Raw genomic sequence first — 17969 nt, 5'->3', positions numbered from 1 at the left:
CATGTAGGCGCGTGGCTTCCAGACTCGCCGATGGGTGGGGTCTGGTGGGGGTGTTATGCTCTTTCTTCTGTGGGGCGAAGGACCCTCATTTATTGGTACTAGAGTTGTGGCACCATTCAGATTCCAGAGTACCTCTGACTCAGTGCATAGCATGTTCCATACCCTCACGTGTTGGCATGGGAACTCTTTATCCCGTATAGTCCATTGTGCCCTCCCCGCCCCTCAAATTGTATAAAATCGCCAGGCAGTTGTTCTTGGATTACATAGATTGCACCGTTACGCGGCACCTACGTGCTGCCACTGCTGGAATGTTAAGCCAAAGTCGAAGCTGATGTATCGTTACAGGAGCAACATTTGCCCTGTTGGACCAAAGTAATATATGGTTTTGGAACTGATTACATTGTGCAAGGGACTGTCCATAATGGACTGGCGCTGGCGCACGGCTGGCAACACAACCAGACATCCGAAGGACATGATGCCCTCCCCGCCCCCCATCAAAAGGGCACCTGATGCACTGCCCCCCATCAAAAGGCGCACCTGATGCCCTACCCCCTCCATTCCAAGGGCACATGATGCCCTGCTCCCCCTCCACCCAAAGGTGCTCCAGATGCCCTGCTTCCCTTCCGCCCAAAGGCACACCTAATGCCCTGCTTCCCTTCCACCCAAAAGCACAAATAATGCCCTGCTCCCCCTCCACCCAAATGCGCTCCTGATGTCCCGCTTCCCTTCCACCCAAAGGCACACCTAATGCCCTGCTCCCCCTCCACCCAAATGCGCTCCTGATGTCCCGCTTCCCTTCCACCCAAAGGCACACCTAATGCCCTGCTCCCTCTCCACCCAAATGCGCTCCTGATGCCCTGTTTCCCGTCCACCCAAAGGCACACCTGATGCCCTGTTCCCCCTCCACCCAAAGGCCCTCCTGATGTCCCGCTTCCCTTCCACCCAAAGGCACACCTAATGCCCTGCTTCCCCTCCACCCAAATGCGCTCTTGATGTCCCGCTTCCCTTCCACCCAAAGGCACACCTAATGCCCTGCTTCCCGTCCACCCAAAGGCACACCTAATACCCTGCTTCCCTTCCACCCAAAGGCACACCTAATGCCCTGCTTCCCCTCCACCCAAAGGCACACCTAATGCCCTGCTTCCCTTCCACCCAAAGGCACACCCGATGCCCTGTTTCCCTTCCACCCAAAGGCACACCTAATGCCCTGCTTCCCTTCCACCCAAAGGCACACCTGATGCCCTGTTTCCCTTCCACCCAAAGGCCCTCCTGATGTCCCGCTTCCCTTCTACCCAAAGGCACACCTGGTACCCTGGTCCCCTCCATCCAGTAACTCACTTGCCCCCCTCCACAGTCTGAGCACATATGTGATACTGTGCCCCCATCCCAGACACATACCTGATATCCTGCCCACTAATCCAAAACGATGGACCACGCTCAGTCCCAGCCATTCCATTTGAGGAGAACTCCAGAACGCCGTTTTACCGCCACCTTTCAAAACGCTGCACTCACACTTGAGTTTCCAGTGGTTAACAGCTGCAGGACGACTTGTGCAATAAGTATATTAGGGACGATGGGTTAATAGGGTATTGTAGGGCACCCTACATGTTTCCTTCCCGAGGCGCTTGCAGAATACCGCAGCCTACAGTTTCACCCCCAGCTAGTGTTTAAAGTGTGCTGTGCCTGTGTTGTGACCTGTTTGGGTGGCTGTCATCAGTCTCTCGCTGCAGTGTCCAATTAACTAGCCGTGGGAAGAAGCATGCATTATACTTCACTGTAAAAGGCACACAGCTTGTGTTGCCAAAGTGCGCCTAAAGACGCGAAACGACGCTTTTCACGACCAGAGGAGGGACTCAGCAGAGATAATAAAACAGCTCGGAAACAGGCTTGTCGAAATGGAAACGCAGAGTAAAACTAAAAAGCCTGCGCGGCACTCAAATCTTGTAATTATGAAGCCTTTCCAGTTAATTGAAGACCGGCTGAGAATGCTTAAGTGCAGGGAAGTTAATCTCCCCCAAGTGAATATGCTGATGCTATTTAGGCTAAAGCTTTTAACAGTGGATTAAATCTGCAGAAACGGAAATGCTAATCTTGTTGGATTCAAAGTCCCACCTTGTGTTGTTAAGTGATGAGCGCACCTTTTAGTGTGGGGCGGGTTTGTGCCGGCAGATTGTGCTGTAAAGTTTTAACTCTCTCCAGGTGACCTTGAATGACCTCTGTCCGAAAGGGCCAGTCCCAGCGGTGGAAATTAAGATGGAAAGCACATCCTTGGCTGTCGTTTGCAGCATGCATCAAGCTGTCCTCCGGCGTGTGCAGGTATCGACACAAAAGGGCAATTTATTATCATTAAGTATGTACAGTGCTGTGCGCGTGTGCTCAACAAAGTAGCATGTCTGGTATACACTTCACTGTACTGAGGAACACAGCGGCCGATTTCACACTGAATGCACGTGAGCCTGTGCCCCTCAGAAAGACTGATTTCTGGGGTTTATCATTTTAAAGGGCACTTGATGTTGAAACAGTGAGCATAAAGGGGCAGAGTGGAAGTAAAGAGATGGAGAACGGAAGCAGTTTTAGAGAATGGAGCCATTGCAGACAAAGGTCTTGTTAAGATTTGGATGTTCACGTGAGCTGGAACTGGCAAGTAGGGAAGGTCAGACCAGGCAGTAAGTTTACCAGTCGCAGGAAGAAAAAAAAAACGGGACTTGTTAAATAAAGGGAGGCATTTTCACATCATAATTTGGCTTCTAATATTTGGGCTAACCTCGTTCCACGGGGATGTGTAGTGTGACCCGAGAAGGCAGCCCAATTGTGTGGCTGCTCTCGTCCTTTATCTTCATTTTCCCAATATTTTGAAATAATTCATATGGATATCAAGAAAAGCTCTACATTTGACTTGAGAACAAAAATGTAGGGAAGACCTATACGCCTAAATCGTTAACTACTTGCATTGTTATTGTTGCGGCTTGTGGTCCTTTTCTATCATTCTTTTCTTTTTGCTTATAGAAGGACAAAGGAAAAAAATTGACATGTCTCCAAGCATCGAGCCCTTATAGCCTACATAGCCTACACCTCACTGACGTTGCCCATAGAGGCTGAAATGCATCTATAGCTGCTTATTTTGCATGTATGAAGAAGTGGCCTAGCATGTTTGCGCTCTTTAGCAACCATGAGATTCTCACAGCAGACTGCAGCGCTCCTCACAGGGGTGTAAGACTAAACATTGTCACTCTTCCGATGTTCATCAACTATCAGATTCCCTCCGTCACTCTTCAACAGACACCGGTCTCATGGCTCTGCATGGTGTCTGATAAGGATCTCTGATATACATTTTTAGGTCGAGCCTGGGCAGCGATGCACTGCTCTGCGAGGCATGCTATATTCAGGTAGGGACTTGAAGCCCCGCCCACTCTCCACCCAAATTTTCATTGGCTTGTGTCATTGTCCACTGTAAACTGCGGCTGTTCATTGGTCAAAAGGCTTAGTAGTCCCTCCTTAGTACCGCCTTGTCTCATTTTGTAACCTCCCATGGTGACACCCCATTACGTGTGTCGTTGCTCGGTAGATAGGTTTTAATTACAGCCTCTGAGCATTATTTTCTCAAATAGCTTCGTCTTGCCTTCTGTTGCATGCAGGACACGCTCTCTCCTATTGCTTTAAAAAAAAATGTATTGCACGCATTTGCAATGCAATAGGTCTTGCATTTGCGAGAGTTTAAGATATTGGCATTGTAAATGAAAGTGCCTTTTATTTATCAGCGAACCTTGACCCTTTAGGCAGGTCGCTCCCCATGCTGCGCAGCACCACCAGTGTGCCCGTGCCCTTAACCCAGCTACCGCTGCTGCTGACGGAGTTCGAGGCCCTCCTCCACCCGCAAGCTACCACCTGCGCCTCATCCCTGGTGGCCAGTGGTTGGCCAAAGGTTTGCTCTTGCTCGTGTTCTCTGTAATTTGCTTATTTGTTTTTATTGTCTTATTTTGTTATTCCTCCTACCCTCTTGTACCATTACTGTGCCCTTCTGCCTTATTTGCCCTTTTTTGCCTCTGTGTTCTCTGTAATTTGCTTCATTTGTTTTATTGTCTTATTTGGTTATTCCTCCTTCCCTCTTGTGCCTTACTGTGCCCTTTTGCCTTTTTTTGCCCTTTTTGCCTTCTGTACCCCTTGCCGTTCCTTCACTCCCGTTTCCCTGCTGTCCCGTTTTCCCGCCGCTGCGTCCCTTGCGGCCCACCCCCCCGCTCTCCCATTCGTCCGCTCCCATCTCCCAGCTGCTCCTCCCTCCCACCTCCCCTTCTTATGGCGACCGCTGCAAGTGAGGAGAGCAACCCATGATCCTTTGGGCAGGTTGCTCCCCACGCCAAACAGCACCACCTGTGTGCCCGTGCCCTTAGCCCAGCTGCTGCTGACAGAGTTCGAGGCCCTCCTCCACCCGCAGGCTACGACCTTCGCCTCATCCCTGGTGGCCAGTGGTAGGCCAAAGGTTTGCTCTTGCTCGTGTTCTCTGTAATTTGCTTATTTGTTTTTATTGTCTTATTTTGTTATTCCTCCTACCCTCTTGTACCATTACTGTGCCCTTCTGCCTTATTTGCCCTTTTTTGCCTCTGTGTTCTCTGTAATTTGCTTCATTTGTTTTATTGTCTTATTTGGTTATTCCTCCTTCCCTCTTGTGCCTTACTGTGCCCTTTTGCCCTTTTTGCCTTCTGTACCCCTTGCCGTTCCTTCACTCCCGTTTCCCTGCTGTCCCGTTTTCCCGCCGCTGCGTGCCTTGCGGCCCACCCCCCAGCTCTCCCATTCGTCCACTCCCATCTCCCAGCTGCTCCTCCCTCCCACCTCCCCTTCTTATGGCGACCGCTGCAAGTGAGGAGAGCAACCCATGACCCTTTGGGCAGGTTGCTCCCCACGCCGCACAGCACCACCTGTGTGCCCGTGCCCTTAGCCCAGCTGCTGCTGCTGCTGGCGGAGTTCGAGGCCCTCCTCCACCCTCAGGCTACGACCTTCGCCTCATCCCTGGTGGCCAGTGGTAGGCCAAAGGTTTGCTCTTGCTCGTGTTCTCTGTAATTTGCTTATTTGTTTTTATTGTCTTATTTTGTTGTTCCTCTTTCCCTCTTGTGCCATTACTGTGCCCTTCTGCCATATTTGCCCTTTTTTGCCTTCGTGTTCTCTGTAATTTGCTTCATTTGTCTTATTGGCTATTCCGCCTTACTGTGCCCTTTTGCCTTTTTGCCTTCTGTACTCCTCGCCGTTCCTTCACACCTGTTTCCCTGCCGTCCCGTTTTCCCGCCGCAGCGTCCCTTGCGGCCCACCCTCCGCTCTCCCATTATTCCGCTCCCCCCTGCCCCTCCCTCCCACGGCAGCGGCAGTGCGGCCGCACCGATGGCGTTCCTAAGGTAAGCCCGTCTGCGCCCGTCCGCATCTGAACCACGCCCAGCGCCAGAACCCCTGGCCCCCACGTACACCAAGACACCCGACGCTGCTACGACGCCAACACCCTCCACACACTCAACACCGGACGAGCACAAGCCTGCTTCCTGGCCGCCTGAAGCGCACCACAGGACCCTTCTCATGCCGGAACTGCAGCTTCACCAGCCTCCGAGCCTCCAATCCGCCCACCAGGACAGAACGCAACCACCTCAGATGCTTACTACTGAACCTCCGCTCCGCTCGCAAACACGCCTTCGAGCTCTGGGACCTGTTCGACACATCCTCCCCGGACGTAGCCTTCCTGACAGAGACCTGGATGAACGACTTCTCGGCACCTGACATCGCCATAGCCATCCCAGACGGCTACAAGATTGCCCGCAGAGACCGCGCCAACGGAATAGGAGGTGGACTCGCCATCATCCACAAGAACACCCTCAAGGTCTCGACGAACTCCGATGACACCCTCAGCACCGCCGAACACCTGCACTTCCAGATCCACACTGGTCCCAACACCACCCTCAGAGGAACGCTGATCTACAGACCCCCCGGACTCTGGCCTCAGTTCAGTGACTCCATCGCCGACTTCGTCAGCACGCACACCCTCACCTCCACGGACTATGTCCTCCTTGGAGACATGAACTTCCACCTCGAGAACAACAACGACACCAACTCCACTACCCTGATCGACAACCTCGCCAACCTCGGACTCAGACAGCTCTTCACTGCGCCCACCCACTCCGCCGGCCACACGCTTGACCCCATCTTCTCCGCCAACCCCCACGTCTCCTTCAGCCACACATCCGAACTCCACTGGACCAACCATCGCTACATCCACTTAACCTTCCAGAAAGCCACCACGCACCACCGCACCCAACAGGTCCCCTGCTGCAGCTGGAGCAAAATCACCGAAGACCAGCTAAACACCACCCTTGCCCGACGCCCACCCGCCGACCACGACATCGCCGCCAGCAAACTCAGGTGTTGGATCGACGACTGCGCCAACACTCTCGCCCTTTGAAGAAACCCTCCAACAGGTGCACCAACAAGAAAGCCAGCTGGTTCTCCGCAGAACTCCAGACCTCCAAACAAACGTGCCGGAAACTAGAGACGGAATGGCACCGTGAACACACACCGGAGAACCAAGAAGCCCACAAGAACGCCATACGCCAACACCACCACCTCATCAGAGCCGCCAAAAGGGCCTCCTTCAAGGACAGCTCGACAACAACGTACACAACAGCAAAGAGCTCTTCGACATCGTGAAGGAACTCTCTAACCCCAGCTCCAACACCAACGACATCCCACCATCGCAAAACCTGTGCAACTCTCTTGCCACCTTCTTCCACCGCAAGATCGCGACATCCACAACTGCTTCAACAACCTGACCTCCCCAACAACCAACGACACCTCCGACCCCATGGCCACCACCCACAGCGACCCCCTGCGCACCTGGACCCACATCAACAACGACGACACTATCAAGATCATGAACACCATCCACTCCGGCTCCCCGTCAGACCTATGCCCACACCACATCTTGAACAAAGCCAGCGCCACCATTGAACCCCATCTCCGCAAGGCCATCACCATCTCCTTCGAGACCTCGACCTTCCCGGAGAGCTGGAAGCACTCCAATATCAACACCCTGCTCAAGAAACCCAAGGCGGACCCGAGAGACCTCAAGAACTTCCGGCCCATCTCTCTGCTCCTGTTCCCGGCAAAGGTCATTGAGAGAGCCATAAAAAAACAGCTGACCCGCTACCTAGAGGAGAACAACATCCTGGACCCGTCCCAGTCCGGATTCCGCAGCAACCACAGCACCAAAACCCCCCTCATCGCCGCCACCGACCTCAGGGCATTGCTAGACAAAGGCAAAACTGCGGCCCTCATCCTCCTGGTCCTGACAGCCGCTTTCGACACTGTCTGCCACTGCACCCTACGCAAATGCTTCCATAACGCAGGGATCGGAGACCAGGCTCTGAAATTGACCACCTAATTCCTCACCGGCAGAACCCAGAGCGTCCGCCTCCCCACTTTCCAGTCCGAGGCCTCCAAGATCATCTGCAGCGTACCCCAAGGATCATCCCTCAGCCGAACATTGTTTAACATCTACATGGCCCCGCTCGCCCACGTCGCCAGACTGCACGACCTCAAAATCGTCTCCTACGCCGACGACACACACCTGATCCTCTCCCTCACCAAGGACCCCCTCACCACCAAAACCTACCTCAACAAAGGAATAAAAGCCATCGCCGAATCGATGAAGAACAGCCGTCTGAAGCTGAACTCGGACAAGATGAAAGTCCTCATCCTCGGCTCCACCCCCTAAGCCTGGGATGACTCCTGTTGGCCTACCACCCTGGGAGCAGCACCAACACCCACCGACCATGCACGCAACCTGGGGTTCATCCTCGACTCTACACTCTCCATGACCAAGCAAGTCAACGCCGTCTCATCCTCCTGCTTCAACATCCTCTGCATGCTCCGGAAGATCTACAGGCGGATCCCAACCGACACAAGAAGAACGGTCACCCAGGCCCTCGTCAGCAGCAGGCTGGTCTATGGAAAAGCCCTCTACGCGAGAGCCCCGGCCAAACTGCTGAAACGACTGCAACTCATACAGAACACCTCTGCCCGCCTGATCCTCGACATCCCTCGACACAACTACATCACACCCCACCAGAGAGATCTGCACTGGCTGCCTGCCCGTCAACAAGAGAATCACCTTCAAACTCCTCACCCACACACAAAAGGCACTCCACGACACTGGACCAGCATACCTCAACAGCCGAATCACCTTCGACACCCCGACCGCCAGCTCCGCTCTGCCGACCGCACCATCGCTATCGTCCACCGCATCCGAAGAACGACCGCTGGTGGCAGATCGTTCTCCTACCTCGCCGCCAAGACCTGGAACACACTCCCTATCCTCCTACGGCAGACCCAAGATCTCTTACCTTCAGGAGACTACTCAAGGCCTGGCTCTTCAAGCAGTAGCAGCACCCCCTCTCCCTCCTAGCGCCTTGAGACCCTCTCGGGTATGTTGTACGCTTTACAAATTTTATGATTGATTGATCTGTTTTAAAAACAACACATAAATTAAAGAAATTTTCATTTACAATACCAATAGCCCAAACTCTCATAAATGTGAGTTATATTGTATTGCAAATGCTTGCTTCTGTCCTTTGAGAAATATTTGTATAGATTTCACCCATCCCCCCCCCCCCCCCCCCCCCCCCCCCCCATTCATGTGCCCATGTGGCACTAGCATCTATACAATAGAGAACCAGTAGATTTTCACACAGAATTTCTCCACTTGTGCCTTGTCCAAATTTTTTTATAGATATGCTTTGGCTGTTCTTAGAATGGCATTGCCTGAACAAGTGGGATGCAAAAATGTTGAGACCGATTTTTCATTAAGGATATGTTCTGAGTAGAAACATCTTGAGGTCCCCTCCGTTTATCTACAGAAGGCATCTGATGCCCATTTGCTGCAAAGGCTGCACCCCATTTTCATATGTGAGTTAGAGAGACACAGCCTTATCCCAGGACTTCTTCTGACTGGTTACTAAACATTTATCTGTTCAGCTTTGAGTCTGTCAGCCTCCTAACAATGGAGGTAAAAGGGATTCTGACAGCTGTTAGTGCAAAAGCAAATAGTTAAGGGCTTATTTCTGGCCTTTGGTGGGGAATTTTAATCCTCTGAGTTGTTCTTTTGGGAATATTAAATTTTTGAGATGTTGGCAGCCACACACATACAAGTTGGCACTTAAAACACAGTTTAACAGGTTGAGGCTTGTAGGTGTAATCATGATGAGACATTTTCCTTAACCAACCTCCTGGTGAAGGTGCATTTTCTTGAGCTCACTCACAGGTAGCGTGCCTGGTAGCACTTGCTTTTGGCAAACCAGTTAGTGAACACCAAGCTTTTTATACTTCAGAGCCTTGCACCTTGTTCACAGAAACACAGTGCTGCTGCACACATATCCTCTCTTCACTACAAAAGTAATTTCAGATTCCCATGAACATTTAATTATTAAGTCATTTTTCATATGCTATACTCCAATTTCGCAACTTAGTTATTCGGGAGCCCTCAGTTTTTACACAATAAAGTTTTTTTGCAGTTCGTGACTGTTGAAGTTTGTGACAATCCTACAATATATTATATTTGCTGATTAAACTTACCGGCCCGATGTCACATATAGCAATTTAAATGCATTGTAGAGCCAGAGTACAACCATTACCTGCTTTCAAGTCCAGCCAGATGGCATTATATAGTAAGTCTGTTTGTGTTAAAAAAAGTTTTATTTTTTATTTAGCTATTATTTAGCTAACTTGATGGTCTTGGTGCACTGAAAAGAAAAGAAGCACAGACAATTTGAAACAACAATTAACTAATGTCTGGATGTTGAGTTTTTAGTAAGACAGGAAGTTTGGTGCTCAAGCTGATATACTAATGAGTGAGAGAGGTAAGTACGGTGCTGCCAGGTCTGGGGTAATACCCTGTAACCCCCGTAGATGTGTGGGTCGTGGGAACCCACCCCAATGATTAAGAAAAAGTCCTGGGCACACGTGATGAGGTTAAGAAATACTAGTAGAATGTTCTACCAGTATTTCTTATCCTCATCACGTGTGCCCGGGACTTTTGCTTAAACAATGAACCAATGATCATAAGAATGGTCACGAGACACTAGGAGAGAACAGAGAGATTAGTCTGAATGAAGATAGAAAAAAATGTTTCCTGCAATTTTCGTGATACAGATCACGTGACGTGAATGATTCATCGAGTGCTTGAGAGGTTTTGAATTGGGGTGAATCCGGATTGAGTACGTTATTACTTCTAATGCTTTATTGGCCACTGGAAATGGTGAGGAGTTTGGTGAGATAAGGTTGTTTCTTTACTTTGGTTTGCATGTGAGGCAGCAGACTTTGCATGGGGTCCTTGCTTCGATGGGAAGCCAAGGAGGGTCCTTCAAGACCGGGGTGACGGGATTAACTTTCCTTTTGCAGTAGATGAGTGTGGGGGTGTAGTAAAGGACATCCTTAAGTGGTGCGGCCATGCCAAAATATAGGTGGGAAAGACTAAGGAATTGCACATACTGATACATTCAGAGGAACAGCAGTTGGCAGGAAGCAGTATGTATCCATTTCTATATTAATGTTATGAATCTACATTTTCAAACAGAATGTGCTAATCCACGATGCTCCAACCAGTGACGGTCCTACTAGACTCCAGGTGAACCAACTCCGGCAGATGATAACGAAGAACGAGGTAGGATTGCACACACAGAGACGGCTTCTGCCACATAAGATCAGTATGAGCCAGGTGACGGCTGTGTGCCATGGTTCCAATAGCTTCTCAGTATTGGTTTGTGAAGTTGCAGTTATTCCTCTGTAACATTGAGGATTATTTTACAAAACATTTAATTCTTTCTGAACTTCATATAATTTTTGATGTTTGAAAAAAAAATAGTTTAAGAACATTTCTGGTTAAAGTAGGTTTGTAGGAGAAAAGCACTACAAACAACACGTTTAGCAGAAACATTCTCTTGCAAAATAAAATGTTTCACAAAAATAATGTATATTTTTGTTATGGCTTTTCAACTTCCGTTCTTTTTTTTTATGCTTGTAGGTTGTGGCGGGTGCATAGTTGGATGAAGATGCACAACAATGCATCCATTTTGCTAGGGAGGGGAGGGGCTGTCTTGCAATCGGGTAGGCTCAGGGGGTAGGGACGTGTGGGTAGGAAAGACGTAAGGATGCAGGAAGCAGAACAAAAATGGGAATGTGATTCTGAGGTATTTGGGTGTAGGGGATACGAGGATGTAGATCATGAGGTCCGGGGGTGTCTTCTTTAGTTGGTTCTTCCATCCAAAATTTTAGCTGGTGGATGGTTGTTTGGGGGGCAGGACGTATTAAGGGTCATACTGGAAGGTTGAACTACTTGCTTTTTCAATGACTAATTTAACTTTGGTTAGCTTTAACACTAATGGTCTTAACAGAAAATGAGGGCAGCGCAATATCATTTTACTACAGGAAACACACAGGATAAACATCTGAAGCCATAGGACACATTTGTTTTTCAACTATGATGACAGAGAGGGGTGTTGCTTACTGTAAGCAAATATATACAGTTGAAATATCAGGTAGTTTAGAATGATGCAGGGTATTGGGCCATTCTTCCAGTACAGCTGGGAACCACAGAATTAATGCAGGAAGTTACTAAGGCCCAGTCAGTGATGATGCTAGCTAGCTATCTTCAGAAACTGGCTTGGTCCTTAGGCTATCTGCCCTGTGTGGTCTTCCTGGGGAGGATGGAATTTTCCTTTTTTACCAGACCGACTCTATCCTGGCGGACTAGAAATGTCTTTCTTTGTTTGATTGGATCAGATGTTTCGTTTATTTGTATAGAACCAGAATCACTCCTGAGTTAAAATGAGCGTTAATAATTGTCCAAGGGTACGGGTGGGCTTCCAGTATTGACAGTTCAGTTCTGCTCCAGATGCTGAAGTTCCAAAACAATACTGATGCAATGCAGTTGTGCAAAAACACCCACACTCCTGGAAAAAAAAGAAGATGCAAAGCACTATCCCAATTCGTGAATCACCAGCAGAAGATCTTTTCAAGTCAGGGCTTACCAATTATAAATGCGGAAACACCACTAGGTTCTTTTAGTTTTCTGTCTCCCAGTTTATCTAAAGAAACTGTTCGTAAATGGGCAGATTTAAATATAATGAAGACTGGGGACTTTTTCGTGGGTCCCAGTTTCAAGTCTTCACAGATGTTGTTTTCAGGCCAAACGCTCAATAGCCAACATCACTTTATGTAGGCCCAAATAAGAGCGATCCGTGGCAATATTAACGGGTCGACGTTGAGTCTTTCAGGAAGATAGCAAAGTATCTGTTTAGGGAGGATGGAGTCCATCTCTCTCAGGTTTCTGTACCATCGCTGAGCCCAGACACTTTGCAATTAGTAGAAGCGACAATAAGTAAATAGATGCCACACTCGGGGATTGATGTAAGTGACCAGAAAACTGAGAGGTATTTTGGCTTGAGCTACACCTGCTTTAAGGGTGCAACATTTCAGCATATGGCTTTTATTATGGGTGGATGCTCTGTCTAACATCACAGGTTCTGCATAAAATGTACCCTTCAGTGCCTGGGAAGTGCCCAAGTGTTGTTCCAAGGGAGATTGGCTACAGATCTTCTGGTCCTTCAACTCCCTTAAGGTTTTTAGGGTAGGGATATTCAGCACAGTAAGTAGGGACCATCCAAGAAAATGTTCCTCCCACGTTGAGAGTAACTCTTCTGGGCCTTCAGGTCGGGAATTCAGTTTTTATTGCAATGGTGATTACTCGGTGGCTAATTGCTACCCATTGGAAGTGCTCTGTTGGGCCTTGCTTTGAGCAATGGGTAACGAAAATGGGGAAAGTCAGTTAGTGGGAAGCCTGCTTCCTTGCCAGGATGAATAGGTATGCTACGTAGAAATTGGAGAAGCTGGGCTAGTAAGGAATAGAAGGGTAGGTACACGCACTTTTTTAGTAGGAGAGAAGAGGGTATGCACTAGTACTTTTTTTTTTTTAGAAGTCAGGGAGGCGCACACCGAGTTAAGGGCCTCCTTTGGGAGATGCTATGATAGAACTGCACCGTCGCTTCAGGGGGAGGCCATGAAGCGGGAGCCGGGGAAGGGGGGGCATGTTTTATTTAATGGGTTCACATCGCTGCTGTGCATTTTCCCCTCCTGTGCTGCATGAGGCTCCTTTCCATTGTTTCATGACGAGCTCAGCTCGTCATTAGCACAGCTCAACTGTGCCTCATGACGAGCTGAGCTCGTCATGAGCATGGAAGGGGTTAAGACCTCGCATGGACTGAACATGAGACGATGAGGGCTGGTTGAAGTAGAAGATTTCTTTGACAGTATTTTACAATTTATGGATGAATTTTTCTTGGGAAGTAATTTAATTGATTTTTTTTTAAAACAGATTTTTATTGCTTTTAAAAACAAAGAAAACCATAAGAGTACATCTCACTTATCTTGTATTAAGTACATTTTTGTCTCATTATACATCATAGTGCATTTGAACATGATAGTCCAAGGTTATTTATCTGCCTGTAATTTAATTGATCTGTCTTCCCTGATATGGTCAGAATGTGTGAGTCTTACTGTTCTTCTGTAATCACCTTTTCTAATTAAAAAACAACATCTTTCATGTTAGAACCATACCCTCACAATTTGGGGGCAGTTTTAAATTTGAGGGTAAATTTAACAACTCCCATCCATACTTTTTATATCAAAATACCTGCTTTCAAACAGCATTTGTGTCAAATGAATCATTTGCATTCGCAGGGAATAATAGCAAGAAAATCATCCTGTAAGTGTCCGCTCAAGAATTTTGAGGTCTGTAGTCCACATTCAACTCGGGTCTCTGGGTTGCTGTCACAGCCACTCTTTTAGTGGTGTGCTGTCTTAATTTTTTAGACCCACTTCAGTAACCTGCACTCCACTCCAGACTTCTCACTCTATTAAGGCTCAGCCTTCTACAGTTCTTTTATTGCTGCATTTACTCTAGCTATCTAGCATGGTTGGTGGCTGTTTTCTGGTACACGTGCAGTCCATGTGTGCGTCTGTTATCCATCATGGGATTTTAATTGTGTTTCATAGCATTTAAAATAAACTCTGTGAATCCAAATCAATTTTAAATAAACATTTTGTTAAATAAAAATAAATTGTTCTTAGGATGCTCATAAAGATTATGAAGAACTTTTTTCTTTGAGTTTTAGAGCCATGGAACACCCAAAATGTTTTTCAGTCCTCTCATGTTTTTATTTGGTGCTTTTTGAAGTTATCCATGGCTGCTTCTTCTTCAGGCTTTGTATTCATTAAAAATTGGCCCCTTTCCTCACAAGAGCATTTCTGTGCATTCTGTGATTTTTTTGTTCAGATGGTTTTGCAGGTTTCACAAGATTGTTTTTTTCTGTGTTTTTTTCACTAACTACTTTCTTCCTTACTCGCACATTCGGCATTTAATAATGTTGGCAACTTGTTTCTCTGTTTTCGAATTTGTTAATGTATCCGTGGTACGGCTGTTTAAAACACGAGCAAGTGATTACATTATAGCGTTAGGCCATACAGAGCTCTTACAGAAGGGAAGCTGCGGCTGTCGGAGGCAAGGCTCACTTTTGGAATGCTCCGAGCGTAGTCTGCAGGTAGAGTTAACATACTGTCCCCTTCCACTCGACATGAAAACACCAGACATCCCTCTTGAGAAACCACCTGTCAGCCTCTTTTAGACATTAGGCTGTGTTTAAACTCACTCTTGAGACGCCTGTCTTTGAAGCACTATTTGTCGAAGAGGTGCTGGTGTCAAGCAGTCTACCATTGATGTGCAAGGTGTTGAGGCATTCCTTTTCGAGGATCTTGATATCTTGCTGCTTCTTTGGGGTGCCTGTGAGATTAGCTTGTCTGTCCTGGGAATATGCAAAGTCCAGATTTCCTGGAGAACACCCAGGTTAATGCCAAATCATCTAGGGCCAGATGTACGACCTGCAAAATAGCGCCTAGCAAATTGCGGCTCATTTGCGACTTACAATTTGCGAGGCGCTATTTGGCATGTACAACAGTGTGTTTAACACTGTTTGAGATTCCCAATGGGTCACAAATTGCGAGGCTCATGAATATTTAATGAGCCACTCGCAATTTGCAAGCTCATGGGGAATGACAGGTCCTCCCAGGGATGGTGGGCTGCTGGGCTCAGCAGACAACCATATCTGGGACTGCTTTTGAATAAAGCAGTTTAAAAAAAAATGCAGACGGTTTTCCTTAAAGGAAAACGGAATGCATAAAAAAAAAAAGAAACTTTTTTTCGTTTTATTTTTTAAGGGCAGGTAGTGGTCCCTGGGACCACTGCCTGCCCTTAAAACATATTTTTAGAGACGTCACAAAGTGGAAAGTGTCCCCTGGGGACCCCTTCCAAATTGCGACTGCATTACCACCCTCTTTAAGAGGGTGGTAATTTGCGAATGTTTAGCACTGCAATTGCGGTCACAAATCATTTAAACATTGCTTTGAGGACACTATTAGGAAGTGAACGCCCGTTCCTAATAGAGACTCGCAATTTCTAAATAGCGAGTTGCAAATAAATTGCGACTCGCTATTTAGGAATTGTACATGGCCCTGGGCCAATTTGCATGCGCAAACAGGTCGCAAACCCGTTTGAGCATTCAATTTAGGGTCGTACATCTGGCCCCTTATCTTTTTGATCATGACGTAATTAATTGTCCCTGTGACCATAGATTCCTTTGAGTGTCTCAGCAGGCGGGCATACCCATACCTTCCATGCAGTTTGACTTTAAACCTCCTCCTGTTCTAACTTGTGGCTGAATGTAACCCAATACACCTCCCAGTCACTCGCCATTCACTTACTGGCTGGACACGGGTTCAGACCTGGAAGATTTAGACATTATTTTTACCTATTGACAATACAGTTCCGCTTGAGGCAGTCACACTCTCGAGATGAGCAAGCATTTAAACATTTAGTGCTGTAATTGACAGGCATTTGCACATTTGGTGCTGTGATTGGTCCTTTGGTGCCTATCACAGTTAAGCTATTTAATAGTTTACTCTCTTCCAGTCCAATTCGTTTGTCAGTCATGTTTGAGAGTGTAGTGTAGTCCCAGAAGAGGGTCTTGTATTATGAGATCTCAACTACAACCAGATTCATCCTTGGTTTCAGGCTTCATGCCTGGCGCTCCATGAGCTTTTCCCCAATGCATGGTCGTACTTGCAACCTGTCTCCGGACGAACAGTCTTTTTTTGTCCATTGTTTTACGACTAGCTCTTCTCATAGGACGGTTATGGCTGAGCACTGGAGCTTCCCGCAGTCAACTGTACTTGCAAGAGAAAAGTTAAGTCTCTCTGTCTTTTATGGAGTCCCTCATTGTCCCTACGCAAAAGCACTCAGGTCTTTTAGATCCATTGGCTAGTAGTGAGAAAAGAGAACCTTCTTTTTGGCTTCATGGATATCACATATTTTTCGGATCCCCCAAGGCAGGTTCCCATATGAGATTTTCGAGACCAGTAATGGAGACATATTGCAGGGGATTGGGATGACGAAGAAAGTTGGACTTCTTTATTTAGTGGAGTTACAAGAAGAATATCATTCATGGCACGTATTCTCAAGCACCATTCTTGGTAGTTGTGTTTCACTGATCCCTTCTAGGTTCAACTTTTTCACTGATAGAAACAATTACAAAACGCTCAGTACCTGCACATTCCCTCTAGTGATCTCATGTACTGGCCCTCAGATTCTGTGTTGGCACCTTGGCAAATGAGACTGTGCTTGTTTGCCTAGACAGCAGAGTGCTTCGGGCAATAGTAGATGTTGATTTGGTCCTGTGAGTGCATGACAGATTAGTGCATTGTGGTACACTGACTTTCTAATATGGCAGTCTGGTCTCATCAAACGCTATGAACTGAAACAGTGCAAAAACTGGTGGTAAAGGTTCTAGGGGTACTTCTGGGGTATGCAAGATTGGAGGACTCTATATTAAGTTGTCTTTCGCAATTCTTTGGTGATATTGTATGTTGTGCTGGTGATTTCTCTCTGCCTCTTTTACAACCTCCCTCCTTGCTTCTGGGGTTTTGAATACTTATTTAATGGAGTAGTCCTATTTTTTTCTGGATTTTTTGATTCAGTTTCTAGAATACTGGAACCAGCTGAGTACATAGTAAGAAAGTAATTACGGTTTTATTGCCTAATTTATTAAAATCATTGCTAATCAATATACATTATAGGCAGTAAAATTAATTAAGCATATATTGTAGTAAAATTACACCTACCTCGCTTTGATTCATGGGACCAGGGATTTTAGCGATGGTATGAAGGCGCAGATTTTATTTTATTACAGGCGGTTAACATAAATTTGACAAAAAACGCCTTTTATTTGAGTATTTGAACCTGATTTAAAGGTCTTAACCATGTAATGACATGGCTGAATGTTTAAAAGGTCGACCTTTTGTCTTAAAAAAGATCACCATTCTGAAAGCAAAGATTTACACAGACCTAAAATATGGATCTGGGACTGTTTTCGCTTACTGCACACCTGACACCTAGTGTTCAAATCCGCATTTAAATTGTTATAGCTAAAGGTTTTTAAGGGTACCGAAAAAAAGCATGTGTCTCACATTCATAAGCCTTTGAGTTAAAGTATATGGATAATTTTAAAATAGTTGTGTTTCAATAAATTTGTATGTACTGCTCACCATCTATGAATTATGTCTTGTTTTCAGTTTATATAACTCCTCATGAAAGGAGGCATGTTTGGCTTGGTTCATTGATAGTTACCTAATCTGTGGGACTGACCAGTTTTTCAAAATTATACTTTTGTTTAAGGCAAAATGAAGGTACTCTCTTCATGGGTTTTTTCCCTTCATAAGATCTTTCCAAAAAAAACCATGACTGATTGTGGCGGAACTGCTTTCAGTTTTACACAGTAGGACAAGAAAACCACTTGAAGAAAGTAAGCGTGACTTCAAAATACTTAATTCCAAGA

General features: G+C 46.8%; 1 protein-coding gene across 1 annotated transcript in view; it reads left to right on the top strand.

The window, feature by feature from the left end:
* LOC147661219 (Fanconi anemia core complex-associated protein 100-like) overlaps positions 1-17969 on the top strand; it is a 300048-nt gene that overhangs the window by 269387 nt on the left and 12692 nt on the right. Inside the window, exons 8-9 of the mRNA XM_086951228.1 lie at positions 2200-2316; positions 10604-10690. Coding sequence (XP_086807354.1) covers positions 2200-2316; positions 10604-10690 — 204 coding nt within the window. The remainder of the gene's footprint in view (positions 1-2199; positions 2317-10603; positions 10691-17969) is intronic.

This window comes from Lissotriton vulgaris, unplaced genomic scaffold, assembly GCF_964263255.1.
Source record: "Lissotriton vulgaris unplaced genomic scaffold, aLisVul1.2 SCAFFOLD_439, whole genome shotgun sequence".
Classification (NCBI taxonomy): domain Eukaryota; kingdom Metazoa; phylum Chordata; class Amphibia; order Caudata; family Salamandridae; genus Lissotriton; species Lissotriton vulgaris.
The sequence above is the reverse complement of the archived record's forward strand: the minus strand, read 5'-3'. Positions and strand labels throughout refer to the sequence as shown.